The sequence below is a fragment of the Juglans regia genome, chromosome 9 (genome assembly GCF_001411555.2).
Source record: "Juglans regia cultivar Chandler chromosome 9, Walnut 2.0, whole genome shotgun sequence".
In the NCBI taxonomy this organism is placed as follows: Eukaryota; Viridiplantae; Streptophyta; class Magnoliopsida; order Fagales; family Juglandaceae; genus Juglans; species Juglans regia.
In genome coordinates, this window is record NC_049909.1 from 19,620,523 (window position 1) to 19,642,422 (window position 21,900).

The window sequence follows — 21,900 nt, forward strand, 5'->3', positions numbered from 1 at the left end:
ATTTCAAATGCATGTTTTGACTTTGAGTTTAATTTCAAGCTTTATACATATTGATGGGTCTTTGGACTAATTTACAGTTAATAGGTTTTTACCTATTTTAGTAGATGCCCAGTTGTATTTATTTTGAAAAATGAAGGTAATGTTACAACATCCTTATTTTTTAAAAGAATACATAAATAAATTTAAAATCTCATTGTAACTAAATCGTAAATTTTAAGAATTTATCCCTATAGGAAAATCTTTAATTTTTGTGATTTAATTAGTATAAGAAAATGATTTTCAGTATTGACGGTTAAATTTATCTTCTGCTTACAGGTGTGGATAGTTTTATTTGTTAATATTTTGAATAATTTGTCTTATAAATAAAGATGGTGTTTATTTTATTCCAATGCTTGATGGCACTAATTATTTTGACTAAAAAGATTCGGCTCATTTTATCTTGGGGTATATAAACCTTGACTATGCACTCTGTATGGAGCAACCACCTGCTGCCATAGATACGAATCTATAGGAAGTCATAAAAAATGGCTAATGGTGGGAGCAATCTAATCGCCTAAGTCTAATACTCATAAAGTCTCATATGAGTAAGAGCATTAAAAGTTCTATTGGTGACTGCGCTACAATTAAGGAATTAATGCAGGCAATTGAGGAACAATTTATTCGCTTTGGGAATACCTTAGCTGGCACTCTTATCAAGCAATTCACTACTAAAGCTTTTGACAGTTCTAAGAATATGTGTGCATACATTACGGAAATGAGAGACATTGTTTCTCAACTCAAGGGTTTAAAGATAATATCTGAGTTGTTCTTGGTCCATTTCATTATTGACTCACCGACATCTAAGTAAAGGCTTTTCAAGATCTATTATAATACACATAAGGAAAACTGGCCAATTACGGATCTTCTGACCATATGTGTGCAAGAAGAGGAAATGATGAAGTATGATCAACCTGAAAGTGCAAATATGGTCGTGAATGATAAAGTTAAGACCGAGAAAGGCCAAGGTGGATCTCAAAAGAAAAGCAAGCATAATGTGCCATCAAAATCCAATAGATCTAATAGCAAAAAAGTGACCTGCTTCTTTTGCAAGAAAGAATGTCATGTAAAGAAGAGCTACATCAAGTACAAAGAGTGGCTTGAAAATAAAGGTAGATATATCTCTCTTGTGTGTCATGAATCTTTTTTCATTGATGCTCCTAAAAATTCATAGTGGATTGACTTCGGTTCTTCAATCCATATTATGAATACTTTGCAAGGTTTTCTCACCAGTAGGAAACTAACAACAAGTGAACTTTGAGTTTTTACCGGAAATAAAAAGCATTCACAAGTTGTTGCAGTTGAAGTTTTTAGAGTGATTCTCAAATCGAGACATGTTTTGGATTTAAATAATGCCTTTTATATTCCAAAATTAAGTAGAAATTTAATTTATATTTCCAGACTTATTATCAAAGGTTACAGTTTCCTTTTTTAGGATACTATGACTGTTTTTAAGAATAAAATTCTTATTGGTTCTAGAACTTTGGTTGATAACTTGTTTAAATTATATATTCATCCCGATTTTGAGGAGAATTATCTCTCTCTGCATTCAGTTGACATTAAGAGAAACATTTTGAATGAAAAATATTCTCTACTATGGCATAAGAAATTGGAGCACATCTCTATAAAAATGATGAAACGATTAGTAAAAGAATGGGTCTTACAGGATCTTGATTTTCTGACTTCAAGAATTGTATGGATTGCATAAAAGGCAAGCAGACCAACACTAATTATAAAGGTTTAAGAAGAAACTCAAGTGTTCTTGAGATTATACACACATATATATGTCGACCATTTCCTACTCCTTGCCTGAATGGTCAGAGATATTTTATCTCATTTATTGATGACTATTTTAGGTATATGTAACTCTATCTTCTGAATGAAAAGGTTCAAGCATTAGATGCTTTCAAAGCCTATAAAGCAGAAGTAGAGAATCAAAGTGAAAAGAAAATCAAGATCGTAAGATCTGGTAGAGGAGGGAAATATTATGGTAAGCATACAGAACAGAGACAAATGAAGGGTTCATTTGTAAATTTCCTTCAGGAGGAAGACATTGTTGCCCAATATTCAATGCCTGGCACACCACAACAAAATAATGTTGTAGAAAGAAGGAACCTTACGCTAATGGATATGGTAAGGAGCATGATTAGTAAATCTAACATGCAACTTTCCTTGTAGAGTGAAGTTCTTAAAACTACAATGTATATATTGAAGAGGGTTCCATCCAAGTCTATCTCTAAAACACCTTTCGAGTTGTAGAAAGGGTGGAAACCTAGCTTAAATCATATACACATATGTGGTTGTCCTACTGAAGTTATGATTTATAATTTTAACATAAAGAAGTTAGACCCAAGGACAATTAGCGATTTCTTTATTAGGTATCCAAATAACCCCAAAAGATATAGATTTTATTGTCCCAGTCATGGCCCTATAGTTACTGAATCTAAAAATGCAAGGTTTTATTGAGGATGTTGAACCTAGTGGGAGTGTGAATCCTTACGAGGTCACTTTTAAGGAAATACCTAAACATGCTACTTTGTATTCTTCTTAAGGAAGAATGGTTATCTTAAGGCAAAATAGATCGCAAAATCATGCGGTGATACAAATTCAAGAACGGCATGTTCTCGTAAATGAGGTTCAACTTGAAGTTATTCTGCATTTACAATCTGAGCCAATTGAGTCATCTCTAAATGACGAAGTAATGGCTTTAAAAATATCCTCAAGAATGCGTAGGCTTGCTATTCTGGATGATTATATTGTATACCTAACTGAGTCTGATTTTGATGTTGGACGTCCAGAAGACCCAATTACGTTTTTACAATCCACGAGTAGAGATGAGTCTACATTTTGGTTGGATGTCATGAGGAATGAGTTAGAATCCATTTACAAGAACCAAGTATGGGATCTCGTCGAATTACCATAAGGGGCGACAACAGTTGGCTGAGATTCTTCTGGTAATGTCAAATGATATAAGGCTAGACGTATCGCTAAATGATTCACTCTGAATGAAGGCATAGATTATCATGAAAACTTCTCTCCGATTTTTAAGAATGATTCGTTGAAAATAATCATGGCCTTAGTAACTCATTTTGATTTAGAACTACATCAAATGGATGTGAAAACGACTTTTCTTAGTGGTGATCTTGATGAAGTGGTATACATGAAACAACCTGATGGTTTCAGTGATGACATTCAGAAAGTATGCAAGTTGAAGAAGTCTCTTTATGGACTAAAACATGCTTCCCATGAATGATATTTAAAGTTTCACAAAATTGTTATCTCATATGCTTTTATCGAGAATCTTGTTGATTAATGTATATACCTTAAGGTCAGTGGGGGCAAATACATTTCCCTAGTCCTATATGTAGACGATATTCTTCTTGCAAGCATCGATTTGGACTTATTACATGAGACTAAACAATTTATCTCCCAAAACTTTGAAATTAAGGATATGGATGAAGCCTCTTATGTCACTGGCATAGAGATTCACAAAGACAGGAAACAATGATTAAGACTGTCTCAAAAGGCCTACATTGAAAAATTTTTACAAAGATTCGGTATGAAAAATTGTAATGCCTTTGTCCCTGCCATAATCAAATGTGATAAATTTCATAAAGGTCAATCACTTGAAAATATATTGGAACAATAACAGATAAAAAATGTGCCTTATGCATTTGCAGTGAGTAGCTTGATGTATCCTCAAGTTTGCACCCATCCAGACATATGTCTAGTAGTTGGATTATTGGGTCGCTATCAAAGTGACTCAGGTCTTCAACACTGGATAGTTGCAAAGAAAGTGATGCGATATTTGCAAGGAACCAATGACCTATATGTTAACCTACAGGCATACAGAAAATTTACAAGTGGTTGGCTATTAAGATTCAGATTTTGCCGATTGTGTAGACACTAGAAAGTCTACTTCTGGATATATCTTTCTGCTTGCTGAATGAGCTATATATTAGAAGAGTACGAAGCAATCAATAATTGCTATGTCTACTATGGAGGCATAATTTATTGCGTGCTATGAAGCAATAACACAAGCCATGTAGTTGAAGAATTTTATTTATGATCTTAAAGTTGTCGATTACATTCAAAGACCAGTAAAGATTCTTGGTGATAACGCCGCTGCAATGTTCTACTCAAAGAACAATAAGAGCAGAAGCAAAAGCAAGCATATCAACATAAAGTATTTAAGTGTGAAAGAGATCATAAAAAATAATGCGGTGTATATTGAGCACACCAGTACAAATTTGATGTTAGCTGATCCAATGACCAAAGATTTACCGATAAAATAACTTCAGAATCATGTGGATTGTATGAGCCTATTTCCCTATAAAACTATTTGTCTTCCCTAAGGTGGTTCACTTTATCTAACATGATTTACTTCATCTATCAAACATGGATAATTGCCCTTAATAAATAAAGTGGTTAACCTTTTCTATTTTTTTATGGATTAAATAATGAGGGTAACCCAAAGGTTGTAGGAGTAAAAAGTAAGGGTCCCTAATATTGTCTATATAAAAGGGTTCGTGTTTTCCATTAGACTCACCCCATAAAGTTATAAGGCAAAAGACTAGTAGTCCCTTCTCTACAAAAAACTTCTAACTTCTACTATCTTTTGTAGACTTTCAGTTCTCAAATCCAAATGTCTGAAGGTAAAAGATCCTATGAATCTTTTTATTCTTTCAAGAAGTTTTACAACATCACCTTTTATTATTTATCTTAATAGTTATATTTTGACAATAAGGCAAATCTCAATTTATATTTCAAATTGAGGATTAGAAAACTACTAAAATTATCCGGTGATCATATCATGAAAATTGTGATATTTTTATATAAAACATATATTTTTTAGTTGTTATCAATGACCCATTTTGTAAGCCCTGTTCACTAATGCATTTTTTGGTAAGATATCAAAGTGAAGAAAGATGAAAGAATCGAGAGAGAGAGATGCTCTCCAAATAGTTTCGTTCTAAAATATTGACATCTCGCATTAGTGAAACTAACGATACTCATGCATATAAGTTCAATCAAAATCGGATTATTTTGTTAAAAAAAAAAGAAAAAAAAGTACTGCAGATTAAAATGAAGATGGAATGTCACATCCTTTGAATATTGTAAGATAAGTATAGGTATGCCACATCTTGAATTGAAACATGTATGAGAGCGAATTTATTTGATCTTGTTCTGAGTGGACACTCAGAAGCCATCATATTGGATTAAAAACTTTGGTTTCTGGAAAGGTGACTTTCAGACATATGAGCGAAGCCTACTTTTGTAAATAAGTCGTCTTTGACTTGAGAAAGGGGCACTTGCTAACCATAAGTCATTCGTAGAAAAAAAAATAATGCTACTATATCTTTAATTTATTCGATTGATCTTGCTATGTTGATGTGGTATTGTAATACGGTGTCACATGGCTTATTAAGAAAATTAAAAGCATAAATATAAAAAAGTAGAAATAATCTAGAGTTTTAGTCTTATTATTTTTATATTTTTAGATGCCATTTTGTTTTGAATATATATTTTTAAATATTTTTAATAACCCATGTACTGTCACGTCAAAAGGTAAAGTAAGTGATATAAATTAGAGACATAGTAGCATTACTAAAAAAAACTAGTGTTATTGAGGCAATTGGAGGTTTATAAGAGGATTGCCATTGGACTAAAAACCTTTAATATAGACTTTGAGATACAATAACTCTAAAAGAATTTTTAAAGTTGGAGAGTCACTATCCACCTATTAAACCAATATGTTATTCACAAATAATCAACAAGACTTTATTAAATTATTTTTAAAACTTTCATTAGTAGACAAGGTTATATTATGTCTAGATTTTCTAGGAAATATTTTTATTTTTTTTATAAACAATGCTATATTATGTTGGCTAATTAGGTTATAAAAAATAGTTGAGAAACAATAATTTGAAGGAAAAATTAAATTATTAATTAATATATTAAGAGTAGTTGCAAAATATAAAAAAATTAATATTAAAATACATAATATTACATTATTATTTTGAATTTGAAATAGATAGTCAAAGGTGGATTAATATCTTCAATGACTTTGGCTTTAGCCAAAACCTCATCTTTTAGTCAAATTTTGGACTTGGTAATAGCTAGACTATTGCCAATGCTCTTAGGATCATATTACAAATAAGACGCCCAATGTTTATTGCTGGACATGCCCCTAATGTAGATTGTACTTTTTATTTTTTTAAACATTTTAAAATATTTTTAAAAAATGACACCAATGCACTAATAGTCACTCTTTTAACTATTAAATAAATCAAATGAAAAATAAAATATATGAGCGGTCAAAATCCGGGGGCAAAACCACGTAACATACTATCATTTTCCTTAAAAAAATATTACTTGCCCTGCCTATGTGCTAGAACAGGACTTTCTCTGTGACCTATTGTGGGCTAACCCTGATAAATTAGGGGGCAAAACCACATGACATACTATCATTTTCCTTATAAAATATTACTTGCCCTACTTATGTGCTAGAACGGGGCCTTCTCTGTGGCCTATTGTGGGCTGATCCTAATAAATTAGGGGGCAGAACCATGTGGCATACTATCATTTTCCTTAGAAATATTAGTTGCCCTGCCTATGTACTAGAATGAGGCCTTCTCTATGACCTATTATGGGCTGATACTGATAAATTAAGTGGCAAAACCACGTGGCATACTATCATTTTGTTTTGAATATATATTTTTCAAAATATTTTTAATAAACCGCATGGCGTCAGAGTCAAAGTGAGTAATATAAATTAGGAGTATAATAACATTATTAAAAAATACTAGTATTATTCAAGTGATTGAAGGTTTATAATGGATCATATAAGAAATATTATTTGTTTTGCCTATATGCCAGAACAAGGCATTCTCTATGACCTATTGTGGGCTGATTTTGATAAAGACGGAATGTCTAGGGTATGCCATAAACATTTTGGGACTGACAAGGCTGCTAAATTCCTTTACAAACTCATACAAAGACGACTCTTGATATGGACAAGGACATGCTTGAAAACAGAAAAAATAAATAAATAAAACATGTTATTAGGTAGACTGAAGGTTGAAATGGATTCAAATCGTTACCCTAGGATTTAAGGTTTAGGTTGTTGACATTGATACCTGAAAGGTAGGGCTGGTTTTAAGGGACCCTAAGCTAGGTCTGAAATGAAATACTATTATTTGCTAATTGTTTTATGACTAAAAATATTTGGACTTAAGACCTAGGATTTATTTTCTCCTGCTTGTATTGCTGTTTTCCATTTTTTTATGATCATGTTGTAGAAAATGGATATAAGTTTTTTGCAAAGCTGCAACAAGTAACCATACATTCAGCTCCAAATTACTGTGGTGAGTTCGATATTGCTGGTGCAATGATGAGCATGGATGACATCCTTCCAAGTTCCTAAAAATTCCGAGAAGAAATGAAATATTGTATTTGACAACATGTTGAGACTATGAACTCCACCTCATAAGGTGAAGAAGCCCCCGAGCTGAGTTTTTATACTGTCCAACCTGATATAAAAAAAATTATTCTATTCATCATTCATACACTACACTTGATTTTTTTATTTTTATTTTTACTAAACTAAAAGAATTATTCTACTTACCATCCATATAATACATATCTGATAAGGAAAAAAATAAAATAAAAAAATAAAAAATCATATATGATGTGTAGTATATAAATGATGAGTCGAATTTTTTATAAAAAAATTAGAACATAAGTTTTTAGTCATATTTATTGATCTACTATATTTGGAGATTTTTCAAATGTCTTCCATTGATTTCCCAAAATGGAAATATTATACCAATTATTGTTTTTTTTTTTTTAATTTTAAATCAATCATTTATATTTTTTTAATAAAAAATATTAGTGAAATTTCTCAAACTTAGCGCTTAATTTTAACGTTCATATATTTTAATTTTTTAATTTTTTTATTTAATGGTTAAGAAAATATTTATTAGCAAAATTTTATATTTTTATATTTTTTAATGATTAAAACTGTTAAAAAAATACTTAAAAAACAAAAAACAAAAAATTTATAACAAACACGTCAGCAATAAACGTTGGCAGCCCGCTAGATGATCCAATTTTAATATATATATATTTTTTAAAATTACACAACATGTGCTTAAAAAAATAAAAAGACAAAAAACAAATACAAAATACAAAATACACTGTCGTACCTTCTGTCGGTGGATTTTATCGGTTGAACTATCTTTCCCATTACAATTTACAGAAGAAAGGTGTGTGTAAGCATCGGATTTCCCTCCAACAAATTCGTCGTGTTTAATTGACCAGCGCCGACTTTCTTCTCAATAGGAAATCGACACGAGTACGGACGCACTGGCTTCTATGTTCCAACCTATATATAACGGGGAAATGACGCGTCCCCACGTAGGCATTCCCGTAAATGGAATATAAAGGAAGCCCAAAAATCCCGAAGCAGACAGATTTTCAATTTGTTTTTCCAGATCCCGGGTTTTTATTTAGTTCTCTCAGACGCTTCCTTTAATCCTTATATTAATCCTTATATTAGTTAAAATATTAAAAAGAAAAAAACCCAGAGAGATAGAGAGAGGCTAGATTGAATGCTGGGAAATACTTTTCCCTCGCCGGTGGTCGGCGGGTTGAACAGGTTTCAGTCGGCTGTAAATTCGTTCATTTTCTCCGACATGGTAGAGAAATTGGCCTCGAACGTCCGACTCGGACACCCTAGCAACGCCATGGAGTTCTTCGAACTCTGCTTATCCCTTGCCAGGTAACGTACCATACGTACATTTTCGCTTTTGGTAGACGTATCTGAGTACACATATTTAAATATGAAATATTCCCGGATTGAATTTTTTTTTTTTTTTGGTTTTTATTGGCGTGCCCCAAGCTGAGTTTCCATATTTTTTTTAAAAAAAATGATCTCTTTTACAGTAATTCTACAAAATCTTTTAAATGGGATATTTATATAAAATTCAAATATTTTTTAATGGAGTAGCACAATTTTATTGAATAGTTAATGAATGGTAAAGTAATTGTAAAATAGTATATTACTTGTTTTAATAATTTATTAAATAATGAAGTCCATATTTAAACCTGGGTTTTATTTTGGAATCTCATTTTAGCTTTCCATCCATGGTTTGTCTTTAGGGGAATCTGGTGTTGAAAATTGGACACGTGAAGTGCCTTTTTCTTGTCTAGGCTGTTTTTGGTTGCAGAGGGAATATAGAATTTGGTGGATTCGGAATATGTTTTGTTTGTTTTTAGTTTTTCACTTATGCTTTAAAACGTACTGGTGGATTAAGGACCTGTTTGGGGTTGCGTTAAGATTGTTAAAAAGTGATTAAATAGCCTTAAAAGCTCTTTAATGGAAAAATTAGGTTGTTTGGGTATTACATATTAAAATATTTTTTAATCTCAAGTAAGATAAAAAGTATGTTTGAGAAAAAGTATAATTTTGATGCTTTTACTCAAGCTTGCTTTTCCGGATAATCCAGAATGTAGTTCCAGTTTTACAAAGACTGTCAATAGACGAAAATACCTATACAACTTTAAGATAATTACAATTTTTAAACTTCTAAGAATATGGTCATTAGCTTTAAAAAGTTAAATGATCGTAATTTATATATTAGAAAGCACTTTTTAAATTTGTTTCCAAACAAACGTAACATGTTTGAAAGTGTTTTAAACATATGGCTACCAAACAGTAAATAACTTTTTAATAGTAGAACTTATTAATTAAGTTATAAGTCCTAAAGTTATAAGTTATATTTTCCACCGCAATCCCAAAAGAGAACTAACACCATTGAGATGTTGAAAATAGACGGAGTGGACTGTATGGAGCCTCCTGTAATTAGGGTGCATATTGTGGGAATTTTTGAACTCTTACTTTTTAAACAGGTGGGATGGCGGCCAAAACTCGATGGACTAGCCTTTGAGTCCATTGATCCACAACAGGTTTCGTGGCTGAAGCGGCCTTTTGAGGAACCCAGAGGTCCACAGTATGGTAAGGAGAATGGTTAAAGATAAAGCACCTGGCCACGACGGCTTTTCCATGAGATTTTTTCAATCTTGTTGGGATGTGGTGAGGGCAGATTTAATGAAAGTGTTCCAAGAATTCTTTTTAGTTTGGAAATTTGAGAAAAGCCTCAATGCTACATTTATTGCACTCATTCCTAAGAAGATTGAGGCCTCAAAAGTGAAGGATTATCGGCCCATTAGCCTTGTGAATGAGATTTATAAGATTATTTCTAAAGTGCTTGCTAATAGTTTAGGAGAGGTTTTAGGGAGGATCATTACAAAACTCCAAAATGCTTTTGTTAAAGATAGGTAAATTCTGGATTCGGTTCTCATTGCTAATGAATGCCTAGACAATAGGCTAAGATCTAGCCAGTTGGGAATCCTTTGCAAGTTAGATATGAAGAAGGCGTATAATCATATGAACTGAGAGTTTTTACTCTATGTGCTTGGGAGGTGCGGTTTTGGGGAGAAATGATGCTCATGGATTAGATGGTGTATTTCAACGGTGATGTTTTTCGTATTGGTGAACGGCTGCCCACATGGTTTCTTTAATAGCTCTCAAGATCTAAGAAAAGGAGATCCCTTGTCCTCACTCCTATTTGTTTTTGTCATGGAGGCACTTAGTAAAATGGTTCTAGCCTTGGTGAACAGTGGCGTTATCGAGGGATTCTCGGCGGGTAATCCTAATAGGGGCACCATTAACCTATCTTACTTATTGTTTGCAGATGATACACTGATTTTGTGAGGCAGAACAAAACCAAATTCAAACACTGAGAGCATTATTAATTTGTTTTGAAGCGGTTTTCAGGTTAAAAGTGAACTTTGATAAATCATAACGGGCTAGCATCCTTGGATGTAAGGTTTCCTTTCTTCCCATGAATTACCTTAGTCTTTCTTTGGGGGCACGTACAAGGTCTATATCGATTTGGGATACAGTGGTGGAGAAGATTGAACGTAGATTGGCAGGTTGGAAGAAATCATATCTCTCGAAAGGTGGTAGGATCACCCTTATCAAAAGTACTCTTTCTAATCTACCAACGTATTTTCTATCTGTATTCCCTATTCCAGCAAGTGTGGCAAACCGTATTGAGAAACTGAATTGTGACTTTCTTTGGAGTGGGATAGGAGAAGAATTCAAATATCATTTAGTCAAGTGGGATAAGGTATGTTCTCCAGTCTCTTCGGGTGGGTTGGTTATTAGAAATTTGAGGATTTTCAATCAAGCATTGCTTGGAAAATGGTTGTGGAGATATAGTATGGAACCGGAAGCCCTATGGAAGTTAGTGATTGATTGCAAATATGGAAGCATGTGGGGAATGTGGTGCACTAGGGAGGTCCATGGGGCATATGGAGTGGGAATTTGGAAACACATTCAAAGAGGGTGGGTGATCTTTAATCGGCACACTAGACAGGTGTTAGGCGATGGATCTAGAATAAAATTCTAGATTGACCTATGGTGTGGAGATCAAGCCCTAAAGGATTTATTCCCATCACTTTTTAGGATTGCAGGTGAGAAAGATGCCTCGGTGGATAATTGCATGGAGTCATTTGGGAAACTAGTCCAATGGAACGCGAATTTCACTAGAGCCGCCCCAAGATTGGGAATTTGGCAGCTTCGAGGAATTTTTTGCTCTTCTATACACCATGAGGCAGAGAACCCAAGTAGCAGATAAGATGTGGTGGATACCCACAGGTAAAGGTAAATTCTCGGTCTGTTCTTTCTATAAGACGTTTACACAACCGTAAAATACGCAATTCCCTTGGAGAAAGATATGGAGAAACAAGGTGCCTCACAAAATGTCATTTTTTGTATGGACAACAGCAAGATCTTGATGACAAATAATCTACGGAGACGTAAGGTGATCATAGTAGATTGTTGTTATATGTGTAGGAAAAATGATGAAAATGTGGATTACTTATTGTTGCATTGTGAGGTGGCTGGAATGTTATGAAATGAAGTGTTTAATAGAATGGAGTTAGCTTGGGTTATGCCTGCCACAGTGACGGAGCTCATGGCCGGCTGGATAAATCTATGAGGTTTCCCACAAATCTCAGCGGTGTGAAAAATGGTCCCGATTTGTATCATGTGGTGCCTATGGAAGGAGCGAAATGACTGGACATTTGAAGACAAGGAGCGCTCACTAGAAGAACTTAGCTTATTTTTTGTTAGCACTCTTTTTCTTTGGGCCACAACTATAGATTGTTGTGGCCTCAATTTCCATGATTTTCTTAGTTCTATTTCTTTTGTCTAACTAGGTGTGACCTTTTGTATACCATCTTGTGTACTTGGGCTATGCCTATTCATATCAGTATAATCGTTTACTTATAAAAAAAAAAGATTTTTTTAAGCATATATATTCGTTTTAATATTTTGGAGGCCAAATTTATGGACTTTATAAAAAAAAGAGAAACTTCTTCTTTTTCATACTTTTATGAAGACTCGGGAACTTTAGATGGAGTTAGACGAATTTTCATATTTTTGAAAAATTTCTAGAAGCTTTCAAATTTGTTGGGATCAAAATTAGATCAAAATTATTTTTTCCCAATTTTTATTTGAATTTAAATAATATTTTTTACATTTTCTTTGGGAGGCCAGGGGGACCATGGCCCCCCCTTCGGTCTCAACATAGTTACATTGCTGGCTACGAGGTTGAATATAAGGTTTCCTGTAGTGATTTCGTTGGTTTATGCTGCTATTTTGAATTCCATTGTCTTGGTAATTGTGTAAATGCCATTATTAGATATTTACCCCTATAAAAAAAAAAAAAGTTTAAGAAATCATTCATATCAATCAAATTTTCGTTTTACTTATCAAAGAAAAAAAATGAGTTTTAAGAAATAAGAATATGAAGCTTTGTTGGCAAGAAGTGCTTGATAGGAGCGATGAGCTTTGAGGGCTACACTACTAGCAGTGTGTGTGTGTGTAAGTGCACTTCCCTTATCATTTGATCCAATTAGAGATCAAGTTTGATGTATAATCATTACTTATCAAAAACAAAAGTGTGATGTATAATCATAAACATCATTATCACCATTGTTGTTGTTAATATTATCATGTTAGTGTTAGTATTGTTGTACTTGACTAGATTTTCTTTGACAAAAACAGAGGTATTGATTATGCAGTTGCAAACAATGAGGTTCCACCCAAAGTTCAAGATTTGCCTTCATTGTTGAAACAGGTGATTTTTATCTCGCCATATAGATGTTGAGTTCTTGATTCTCCATGTCTTATACCTATTTTTTGGTCCTTTAGATGCCTGTTATGCCTAGGACTGTATAAGCAAATTGCAGGCATTGGTGTTTGTAGAATCGTAGCATGCTAGTGTTTTAACTTTCTCATGTATTTAACTTATTACTAACATATAATGAGTTTTTCTTGATATCATGGTTAATCTGTTTTAGTTTTTAGTTTATTCTCTCCCCATCACTCTGTTAAGAAGCACAGCTGCTGCAATATCCTGTCTGAAGAAAATGATACCATTTTCAAATATGTCAATGATATTATATAACAAATTGCCTTATGGATTAGCTCATAGGGTCTCCCTTGTACTTTAGGATATATACCATGACACACAGCTTTTGTTTCTACCTGAATAAACATAATACCTGAATTTTTCCTAGAGGAAATGGAAAGTGAATCATATCATCTCTAAATGATTGTTTCTATGGATGCATATTGTATTATGGACATTCAAAATATATTCCGCAGTTTGCAATTTCATGAGTTACTGATGAGTAAGGGCCCGTTTGGCAACATAACTATTCTCAAGTATTCTTAAATATTTCCTTCCCAAACATCACTTAAATATAAAATACTTTTCAATTTCAAATCTTCAACTTTTTTATCTATTCATTACGACTTTTTCAAACTCTCAAACAAAACACAAAAAACAATACTACTTTTTCAAATTTCAAAATAAAATAATATTAATAAATTATATTCAAACCATTTTTTAACTTTATAATATTTTTATTCAACTTTTTCTTTCTCATTTATAAGAACCCAATAAAACATCTTAACTCAAACTGTTTCATTACTATTCATAGACATACCGAGATATTCCAAGTATCCACAAACAGGCCCTAAGTGGTAATTTGTGGTACACATATTTTCATGTATAAATATAAGTTTGCAAGTCAACATGATCATTGAGTACATAAATTCTAAATTGCTGAATCATTGATGCTTCTTGTCTCTGTCTCCATCTCGCTCTCCGGATTTATTCTCTGTTGTTATGCTTCCTGACTCACATATCAATGTTAGCTGTTGAGCAACCCTGATGCTATATCTTCTCAGGCCTATCTTTTGAATCTTGTTCTCTGGATGCCATCCATTTTCAAATGATATAATTCTTTTTTGAATATTTGCGTGTCTCTAAGGATTGGTTACATACCATTTCTCTTCATATTTGTATTATTATTTATTTTGCAAGACAGGCCATTTTTAATGCAATGTTGTGTAGGTATGCCAGCATAAAAATGATCTCCCCTTACTGGCAGCTATCATGGTGCTTATGATGTCTGTGAAGGTATGAGTTAATTGCTGCTATTTTAGTAGGTTTGGGATTTGACCAATGATTTCAATGTCTCAAGTCCGTTGCTACGATTTGCTTGTTGGAAACAGATTCAATGACTGGAATGGATTCTTTTTTATGAGGCGCCTTTTACATTATTTTTAAATGCTTCGGCTTAGTTATTTTAAAGGGTGCTATAGTTGTCTTGCTCCGTGCTGTGTGGCATGGGGATTTTAAGAACAGTGAATAAAGTACTGTATTTGTGGGGATTGAATGAAACATTCATATATTACTGGGCTATTCTTTTCCTTGTGGTTTGCTTCTTCGGTACTTAAATGTTTTTGTTTTTTTTTTTTTTTTTTGAAAAATCATTTTCTTCCCTTTGCTGTTTAATACAGAATTTCTAGCATTCTATCATAATATATTTCATTCAAGATTCTTACTTATCGAAGAAAAAATCTGTCTTGTAAATTACACAGTATACTTTATAATTTCATTAGTCGTTTTGTACTATATTCTTCTAATGAATTATGGTTCTTCATGGCAGAATGCCTGTAAGATTGGGTGGTTTTCAGAAAAGGAGTCTGTAGAACTTTTCACGCTTGCAAATGAGGTTCGTCATGAAATATTTTTTTGAGAGTATATATTCAGAATTTGCCTTTGAATGATATGGCTATAGCCAATAGTTATATTTTTTTATTAACAGATAGGAAGCAGCTTCTGCAGTCCAGGAGATATTAACACGGGACCTAGTGATTCTCCTTCCACTATTAAAAAAATCATGGAGAGGTGGGAACATGCTTTGTGCTGCAGAATTTCTTACTGTATATTAATGTGCAACCAAAGTTTCTGGCTACTAGTTATTTAACCTTTTGTTTTAAATAATGGTACCAGGCTTGTAGCTCAGGCCCCAAAGTGAACCATAGGGAGTTAGAAATGAGAAATGATACTTGCAGTCATGACTGTGCAAGCGCCGTGCAATCACTTTTAAAAAAGTAAATAAATATGAAATCTATATGAAAAAAAGTTAATTTTTTAATAGCGGATCACTATTTTTTAAAGCGATTGCATGACACTTGCACGCTCCATGACTGCATGTAACATTATTAGTTAGAAATTTGGGTTTACTAGGAGTATGTGAAGCTAATTTTTTAATAGTGGATATAACTCTTTTTCAAAACGATTGTACGACACTTGCACGCTCCATGACTGCATATAACATTACTAGTTAGAAATTTGGGTTTACTAGGAGTACGTGCACCTTATCCTTTGAATTGATGACTTTGGGTCCTGGTAGTGCGTTGGATCCATTCTATTTTTTACTTCTTAATGGTGTCCATGCCGGTGCTAGTATGGATATTCTTTTCAGTTTATTTTCACTGGGCTGAGTGCAGTTATGTGGGCTAAGGCGAAGTCAAACGATAACTTTGTCAGCCCAACTTTTTACTTCTTAATGGTGTCCATGCTGGTGCTAGTATGGATATTCTTTTCAGTTTATTTTCACTGGGCTGAGTGCAGTTATGTGGGCTAAGGCGAAGTCAAACGATAACTTTGTCAGCAAGGATATTATTGTAACTTTGGTTTTACTATAACTGTAGAGTTGTCAATAGTAGCATGCATGTTACTCTGTGTTTGATATTGATATTAATAACTATTATTTTATCTGGATTGATGTTAGGAGAGTCCTAATTGGACCAATGATGTAGTTAAGAATGTCGTGAAACTTGTCAGGGTGCGGACTAATTGTCAAAATGTGAGCTTGGGATGAACTATAGACTCCATCCAGGGTTCAATTCCCCACGAGGAGTTCACCTGGATTACCTAACACATTCTTTTGGCAGGTGGGTCGTGTATTTTGGGGCTACTCCCTAGGGCTGGGTCTGAAGGGCCTGCCTTGGTGACTCGTGAGATTCCACATCATAAAAAAATAATGTTGTAAATCAAGATTGAGTCATTACTAATTATGATCATGTTCGTCTGGATTATTATAATTGAGTGATAAATGATCTCTCTTTACATACTTACAAAAAATGCTCTCTCTCTGAAGGTTCTACCCACGGATGAGGATGGGGCAGATACTTGCTTCCCTTGACATCAAGGTGGCTCCGCCCCCCCCCTCTTCTCTAAAGCTGATTCTCTTTTATTATTTTGAAGCACATTTTAACCTATTTCTGTTTTTATTGTAGCCCGGATATGGGGCATACGTGATTGATTTCCATATTTCAAAGAATACAACACAGTCTTTCCAAGAAAAAATTGTAAGACATCAAACTGGATCTATTTCAATGTGTGGTCTAATATCTGTTCACAACTTGTAAGACAGCTTGCCTTCTGGGTACTGTTCTACCTTAAACTTTGGTAATGTCCATTCATTTGGACTCAATCTAGGATTTGGGTAGTTCTTTCTGACCATAATTTCGCTTTGTGTATTGGGTTTTTTTTTAATCTTAACACATGGAATCGGCAAAAGTATGAAAATTATTTTTAAAATCTCACATTGTAACCATTACTTTCTATTTGGCTTGCAGTGGTTATTTGTAGCACAGACAGATAATATAGATACATCTATATGTATTATAAGTCCTCCCCTAGTGAGGTATGACTTTTTCTTTTTTCTTTTTTCTTTACAATATACTATAATTATTTAATTTATTCTGAGAACATTTCTTTTAACATTTGTAGTTTTCTTCTGAATGGAAAGGGAGTAGACAGGAGGACTAATGTTCTAATGGTTAGTGCAATTCATTTACGTTGTAGATAACCTTTCGCGTATGACTGCAGTTGGTGCTGCCTCTGTAGCATAGGATTGATCTGATGTCTCTGTTTGTACTTCATTTCCTTTTTCAGGACACTGGGCCACAGTTACCAACAAATGTGACTTCAATTCTTAAATATGGAACAAATCTTCTTCAAGCTGTAGGCCAGTTTAAGGGTAAGCTTGAATGCAAACTTTCATGTCTAATTCATCCTGGCATGCAGTGTGATCTTGATCCAGCTCTAAGAGAAACTGTCATCAATTTTAGGTCATCATGTCATAATTGTTGCCTTCATGAGTGTGATTTCATCACCTGACACCCTGGTGCCACCTGATTATGTGCAACCTGCTGTGGCTGTAGTTGACCCGGGTATGCCTAAGCAGATGATAGAGAAATTTCGCTAATTTTGTGTTTCTAGTAGTTTCACTATAGTAATTGATTTGCAATATGTAGTGCTTCCCTTACCATTATATTGATGTTTGATGCATAAATATCGCATTTACTTTTTAAATGCCAGATTCTGACATAATTGAAGGACCATCACGAATATCACTTCATTGTCCAATAAGGTTTGCCATATTCGTTGCTTAGGACTTGATGTTTTACTTCTTTTTGGAGCTCTTTTATCTTATTTTTCTTTAATTTTGCATATGAACGGATACAAACAAATAAGCAAACAACATACTTCTCTTTTTCTGTTGACAAACCGGATAGACACTTACACGATCCGGTACCATTATGGAAATTTATAACACGATCAGGTTTCCATCATAATGGTACGAACACAAATTTATTGATATTTTACTTATTGACCCTCTTGCTTTTCATCCCAAACAGCTATACACGTATCAAGACTCCTGTCAAAGGACGTTCATGTAGACATCTTCAGGTGAGTGCTCCGAGCAATTGCAAGTCACAATACAAAGAAGTGATGCTTTTGTGGTGTATATTATGTGTATATGTGTACATATGTATATATGTCAATGTGTGTGTGTATAAACCTCTTTTGCCATTTAGCACGCTAAAATAATATCAAATGTCAGGTTTTCCCCTCTGTTTGATTTCAGCATTAAAATGGACCAAAAATAACTTCCAGTTAGGCCATTCCCGCCAAAAACCATCCTTCCTCTTTGTTTGTGCAACACGTGTACCACTCATTCTCTCTATCCTCCATCCTCTCCAAACCCATCCTCGAAGATGCCAAATTCTCTGGAGCTTGAGTTGAACATGCTTGCTCGAGTGCATATGACCTGAGATGAATAGGCAGGAACCTGGTTGAGCTCGCCAATGTGTCAACAAGTCTGCCATTCAACTGAGTCCCCCCCCTTTACACGCCATCATGTTGCATATAGGCTTCCCCAAGTACAATTTGGACATCACTTTGTCTTGACAACACACTGATCCTGCCAGCAAATTGGCCATGGTGGAGTGGTAGGCTAATAGTTTGACAATAATGTGAATTGGTCCAACAAAACCAGTCTGTTGTAGTTTTGCTTCCGGCTCTACCATGATCATGGTTTCCAGTGTCATTTGCTTCACCATCAACATTACTTTCTTGCTTTCTCTTGGCTGAGCCTACAACTGGTGCAACTCAAACTCTATTTAACTGTGACTGACACAGCTTCACTAGTCTTGAGTTGATGGCGATGAATTCTTTGCACCCAAACTTAATGGGAATTGTCTTGGCCAATAGGCCAGCTTCCACTGCATTTCATGCCAATTAGAATCATCCACGTCAGGACTGCTTTAACATTAGAATAGCGATTTAGGGTGCTAAGAACAGGATCTTGTGGTTTGAAGGCATCCTTGCAGAGTCAATGCTAGTTGAGGGGAATAGGTGTAATTTTCCTTCATGAAATATTAAATTACATTTGCCACGCGTAACTATTGGCCAATTGCTATCTCATAACCCATCATAAAAATTTGTGATTCTCTCAATCATAAAAATTTCTCTAGTTTTCGTTATACTTATAATTGAGGCATAATTGCCTTCCAAACTTTGGGATTAAAAGGACTGTGTTGCTAGAAGGTTGGTGAGAATTTCAGTAAAGAAGGGTAAAAAGAACTGCTGAGAGTTCAGCATGGGGAAAGGAGAGAATAGATCAGAACATCAGGATCTTGGATCTCTTGGATTTTAAAAGTTGTGCCTGCATGTGTGTCTGCTTCCATTGCCTTAAAAATTCATTGAAGTTGAAATTGTATTGCTGTTTTGTGCAGGGTAATTTCTTTCCAGTTGTTTTTCTCACCATCATCTGTCATAATGACAACTATAAGAATTCTTGTTCTTTGATTTACTATATCTTACTTCTGCTTGATGTAGTGTTTCGACTTTGATAACTTTGTTGATATAAATTCAAGAAGACCATCTTGGCGCTGCCCACATTGCAATCAGCATGTCTGCTATGAGGAGATTCATATTGATCAAAATATGGTCAAGGCAAGTAGCTATGGGTTTCCACTTTCCGTTTGGTTTATTTCTATTTTCTTTCTTGCCTTCTTTTATTCCTTAAATAAAAATTGGGCTTCTACGCAGGTCCTGAGAGAGGTGGGAGAGAATGTTGATGAAGTTATCATCTCTGCTGATGGATCCTGGAAGGCTGTACTGGAAAGTGATGGCACTGTAGATGAGGCAGTAGTTAAGACCCCCAATTCCCAGAAAGAAAGAACTGGGTGGCAAGAATCTGCCAGTGTCTCAAATTCTCTTCCTAATGTCTTGGAACTTACAGAGGACAACAATGAGATGGGAGCAGTGAACTCTAGCGAAACTGAAGACCAGAAACCTTTGCAGGCTAGTCTTCCAGTTGCAACACATTTAAATTTGCCTCCAGAATTGAACAGAATAAATGAGGCTAATCAAAGTGTTGCCGCTGAAGTAGAGAACGACTTCTGGCCTGAAATTTATTTGAGTTCCAAGCCCATGAACTCCAGTGCTAGGTCAAATGCCCAAAGAGTTGGTAGTATCTTTGAGCCCATTACTGCTAATCTTATGCAGTCTCCTGTGTTGACTGATGCTTTTTCTCCGGCCATTAATCAAGAATCTGATTTCACCACCTCTATAATGCAAAGTCAATGCTCTCCCAATAATTTGCAGTTGCAACAGTCACAATATGTGAATTCTCTTGCCAACAATGAACATGTGAGGTTGCCAGCAATACCCAGACATGTGAACAGGACTCCAATAGCAGTGCAGGCCCTGCCAGCGCAGCCTCAGGCTCCAAATCCGCAACGAAGACAAAGTAGTTTGAATTCTTTGACTCCAAATGGTTCCTCGATTTCTTCTCATGTTTTCCTTTCTGCGACTTCTGCTGCAGATCATTTCAGTCCAATATATAGTACTATGGAAAGTCAGCATCACTTTTGGGGTCATGTGAGTCCACTTCAGGTGCCAGATATTTCTTCATCATTGCAGGTTGGGATTTACTTACCGTGAACTCTGTATTGTGTTCTTTGTTCTGCTTTGGTATAAGTGTTGTAGTCCCATTTTTTTACCTCTCTTTTAAGGAAAAAAATAGCGTTGTGTTCATTAAACCTTCAGAACCGTGATTATCAAGATCATTCCTTCGTTTCAGCTTTAAGTCGATGGCAAAGTGCTTTAAAGCACATTCTAACTGATTTCCAAACTTCACACTTACAGCAAGCTTTAAACCAAAGGAAGCTCCAGTCTGTGGGTCAATCGTCAAGTGCTATCCGGTCATCTTCACACCACCCACATACCCTAATCCAGCAAGGGGGTGCACAAGTGGGAACCAGTCATGCTGCAGGTATCAGCAGTCAAAGACAATGGCTTACTTATCAAGCTTCTTTTCAGCAGGGTAGAGAGGCACCATCTGTGCCAGTTCTAAGTCAAACGTCAAGAACTGGAAACTCTTTGCCAGTGACTGCTAATGGTAACCGAGGGGGAATATGGGAGCAAAGAGAGAACACTGGAACAATGTCACATCCAAGGGCTGTTAGTTTGGTGGACTCTACATCGGAGAAGAATCAGTGGCCCAGGGGTCGAATGCGTGGAAGTCTGTCAGGTCCGGCATATTCTGCTTATAGCCAATTTATAATTCAGCCAACCACCCAAGCAGCACAAACTGCAAGACCACCGACAAATCCGACTCCTCCAGCAAACAGTGTTACACCTCAACAGCAGGTATCTGTCGCCAATAGCACAGAAATGCCGGCAGTCCTCACATCCACAGGTAGACCCAGCTGGTAAATATAATTTGCCATAACCAATTTTGTATCCCACCATCACCTTGTAAAGTTTTTAACTTGGACGAGTTATATGCTAGTTTGGATGTCTGTATGTATTCAGGAACTGAAGTTGATTTCGATAATTGTCTGAGTGGTTATGGCATCATCTTTTGATAGTTTTACCGTGCGGTTCAAGTGCCCACTGCACTCATAAAAGCTTTTCCTTTCCTTCGGACGTAAGAGAGAAACAACCATTTTTTTTTTTAGAAAAATGATATTTGTAATCACAAAATGCGTTGCACACTCCTTTTAAAAAAAAATATATATATATAAATATAAAATTTACATAAAAAAAATAATCTTTTAATAATAAGCTTTAC

General features: G+C 34.8%; 1 protein-coding gene across 5 annotated transcripts; it reads left to right on the forward strand.

The window, feature by feature from the left end:
* Nucleotides 1-8,508: 8,508 nt before the first annotated feature.
* On the forward strand, nt 8,509-21,702 carry LOC108997469 (E4 SUMO-protein ligase PIAL2-like). 5 transcript variants are annotated; one of them, XM_018973779.2, is made up of 17 exons: nt 8,534-8,818; nt 13,175-13,247; nt 14,532-14,597; nt 15,130-15,195; nt 15,289-15,371; nt 16,630-16,681; nt 16,769-16,840; nt 17,111-17,178; nt 17,265-17,313; nt 17,430-17,514; nt 17,606-17,707; nt 17,856-17,907; nt 18,176-18,227; nt 19,659-19,775; nt 19,872-20,574; nt 20,650-20,747; nt 20,973-21,702. In XM_018973779.2, the coding sequence occupies exons 1-17, from the start codon at nt 8,649-8,651 to the stop codon at nt 21,540-21,542; spliced, it is 2,478 nt and encodes an 825-aa protein (XP_018829324.1). In that variant the 5' UTR covers nt 8,534-8,648; the 3' UTR covers nt 21,543-21,702. The 5 variants fall into 5 exon arrangements, with proteins under 5 accessions (XP_018829323.1, XP_018829324.1, XP_018829325.1 ...); XM_018973780.2 differs by adding an exon at nt 9,949-10,054 and having other exon boundaries at nt 8,778-8,818; nt 19,872-20,747; XM_018973778.2 differs by having other exon boundaries at nt 8,509-8,818; nt 19,872-20,747.
* The last annotated feature ends 198 nt before the right edge of the window (nt 21,703-21,900 follow it).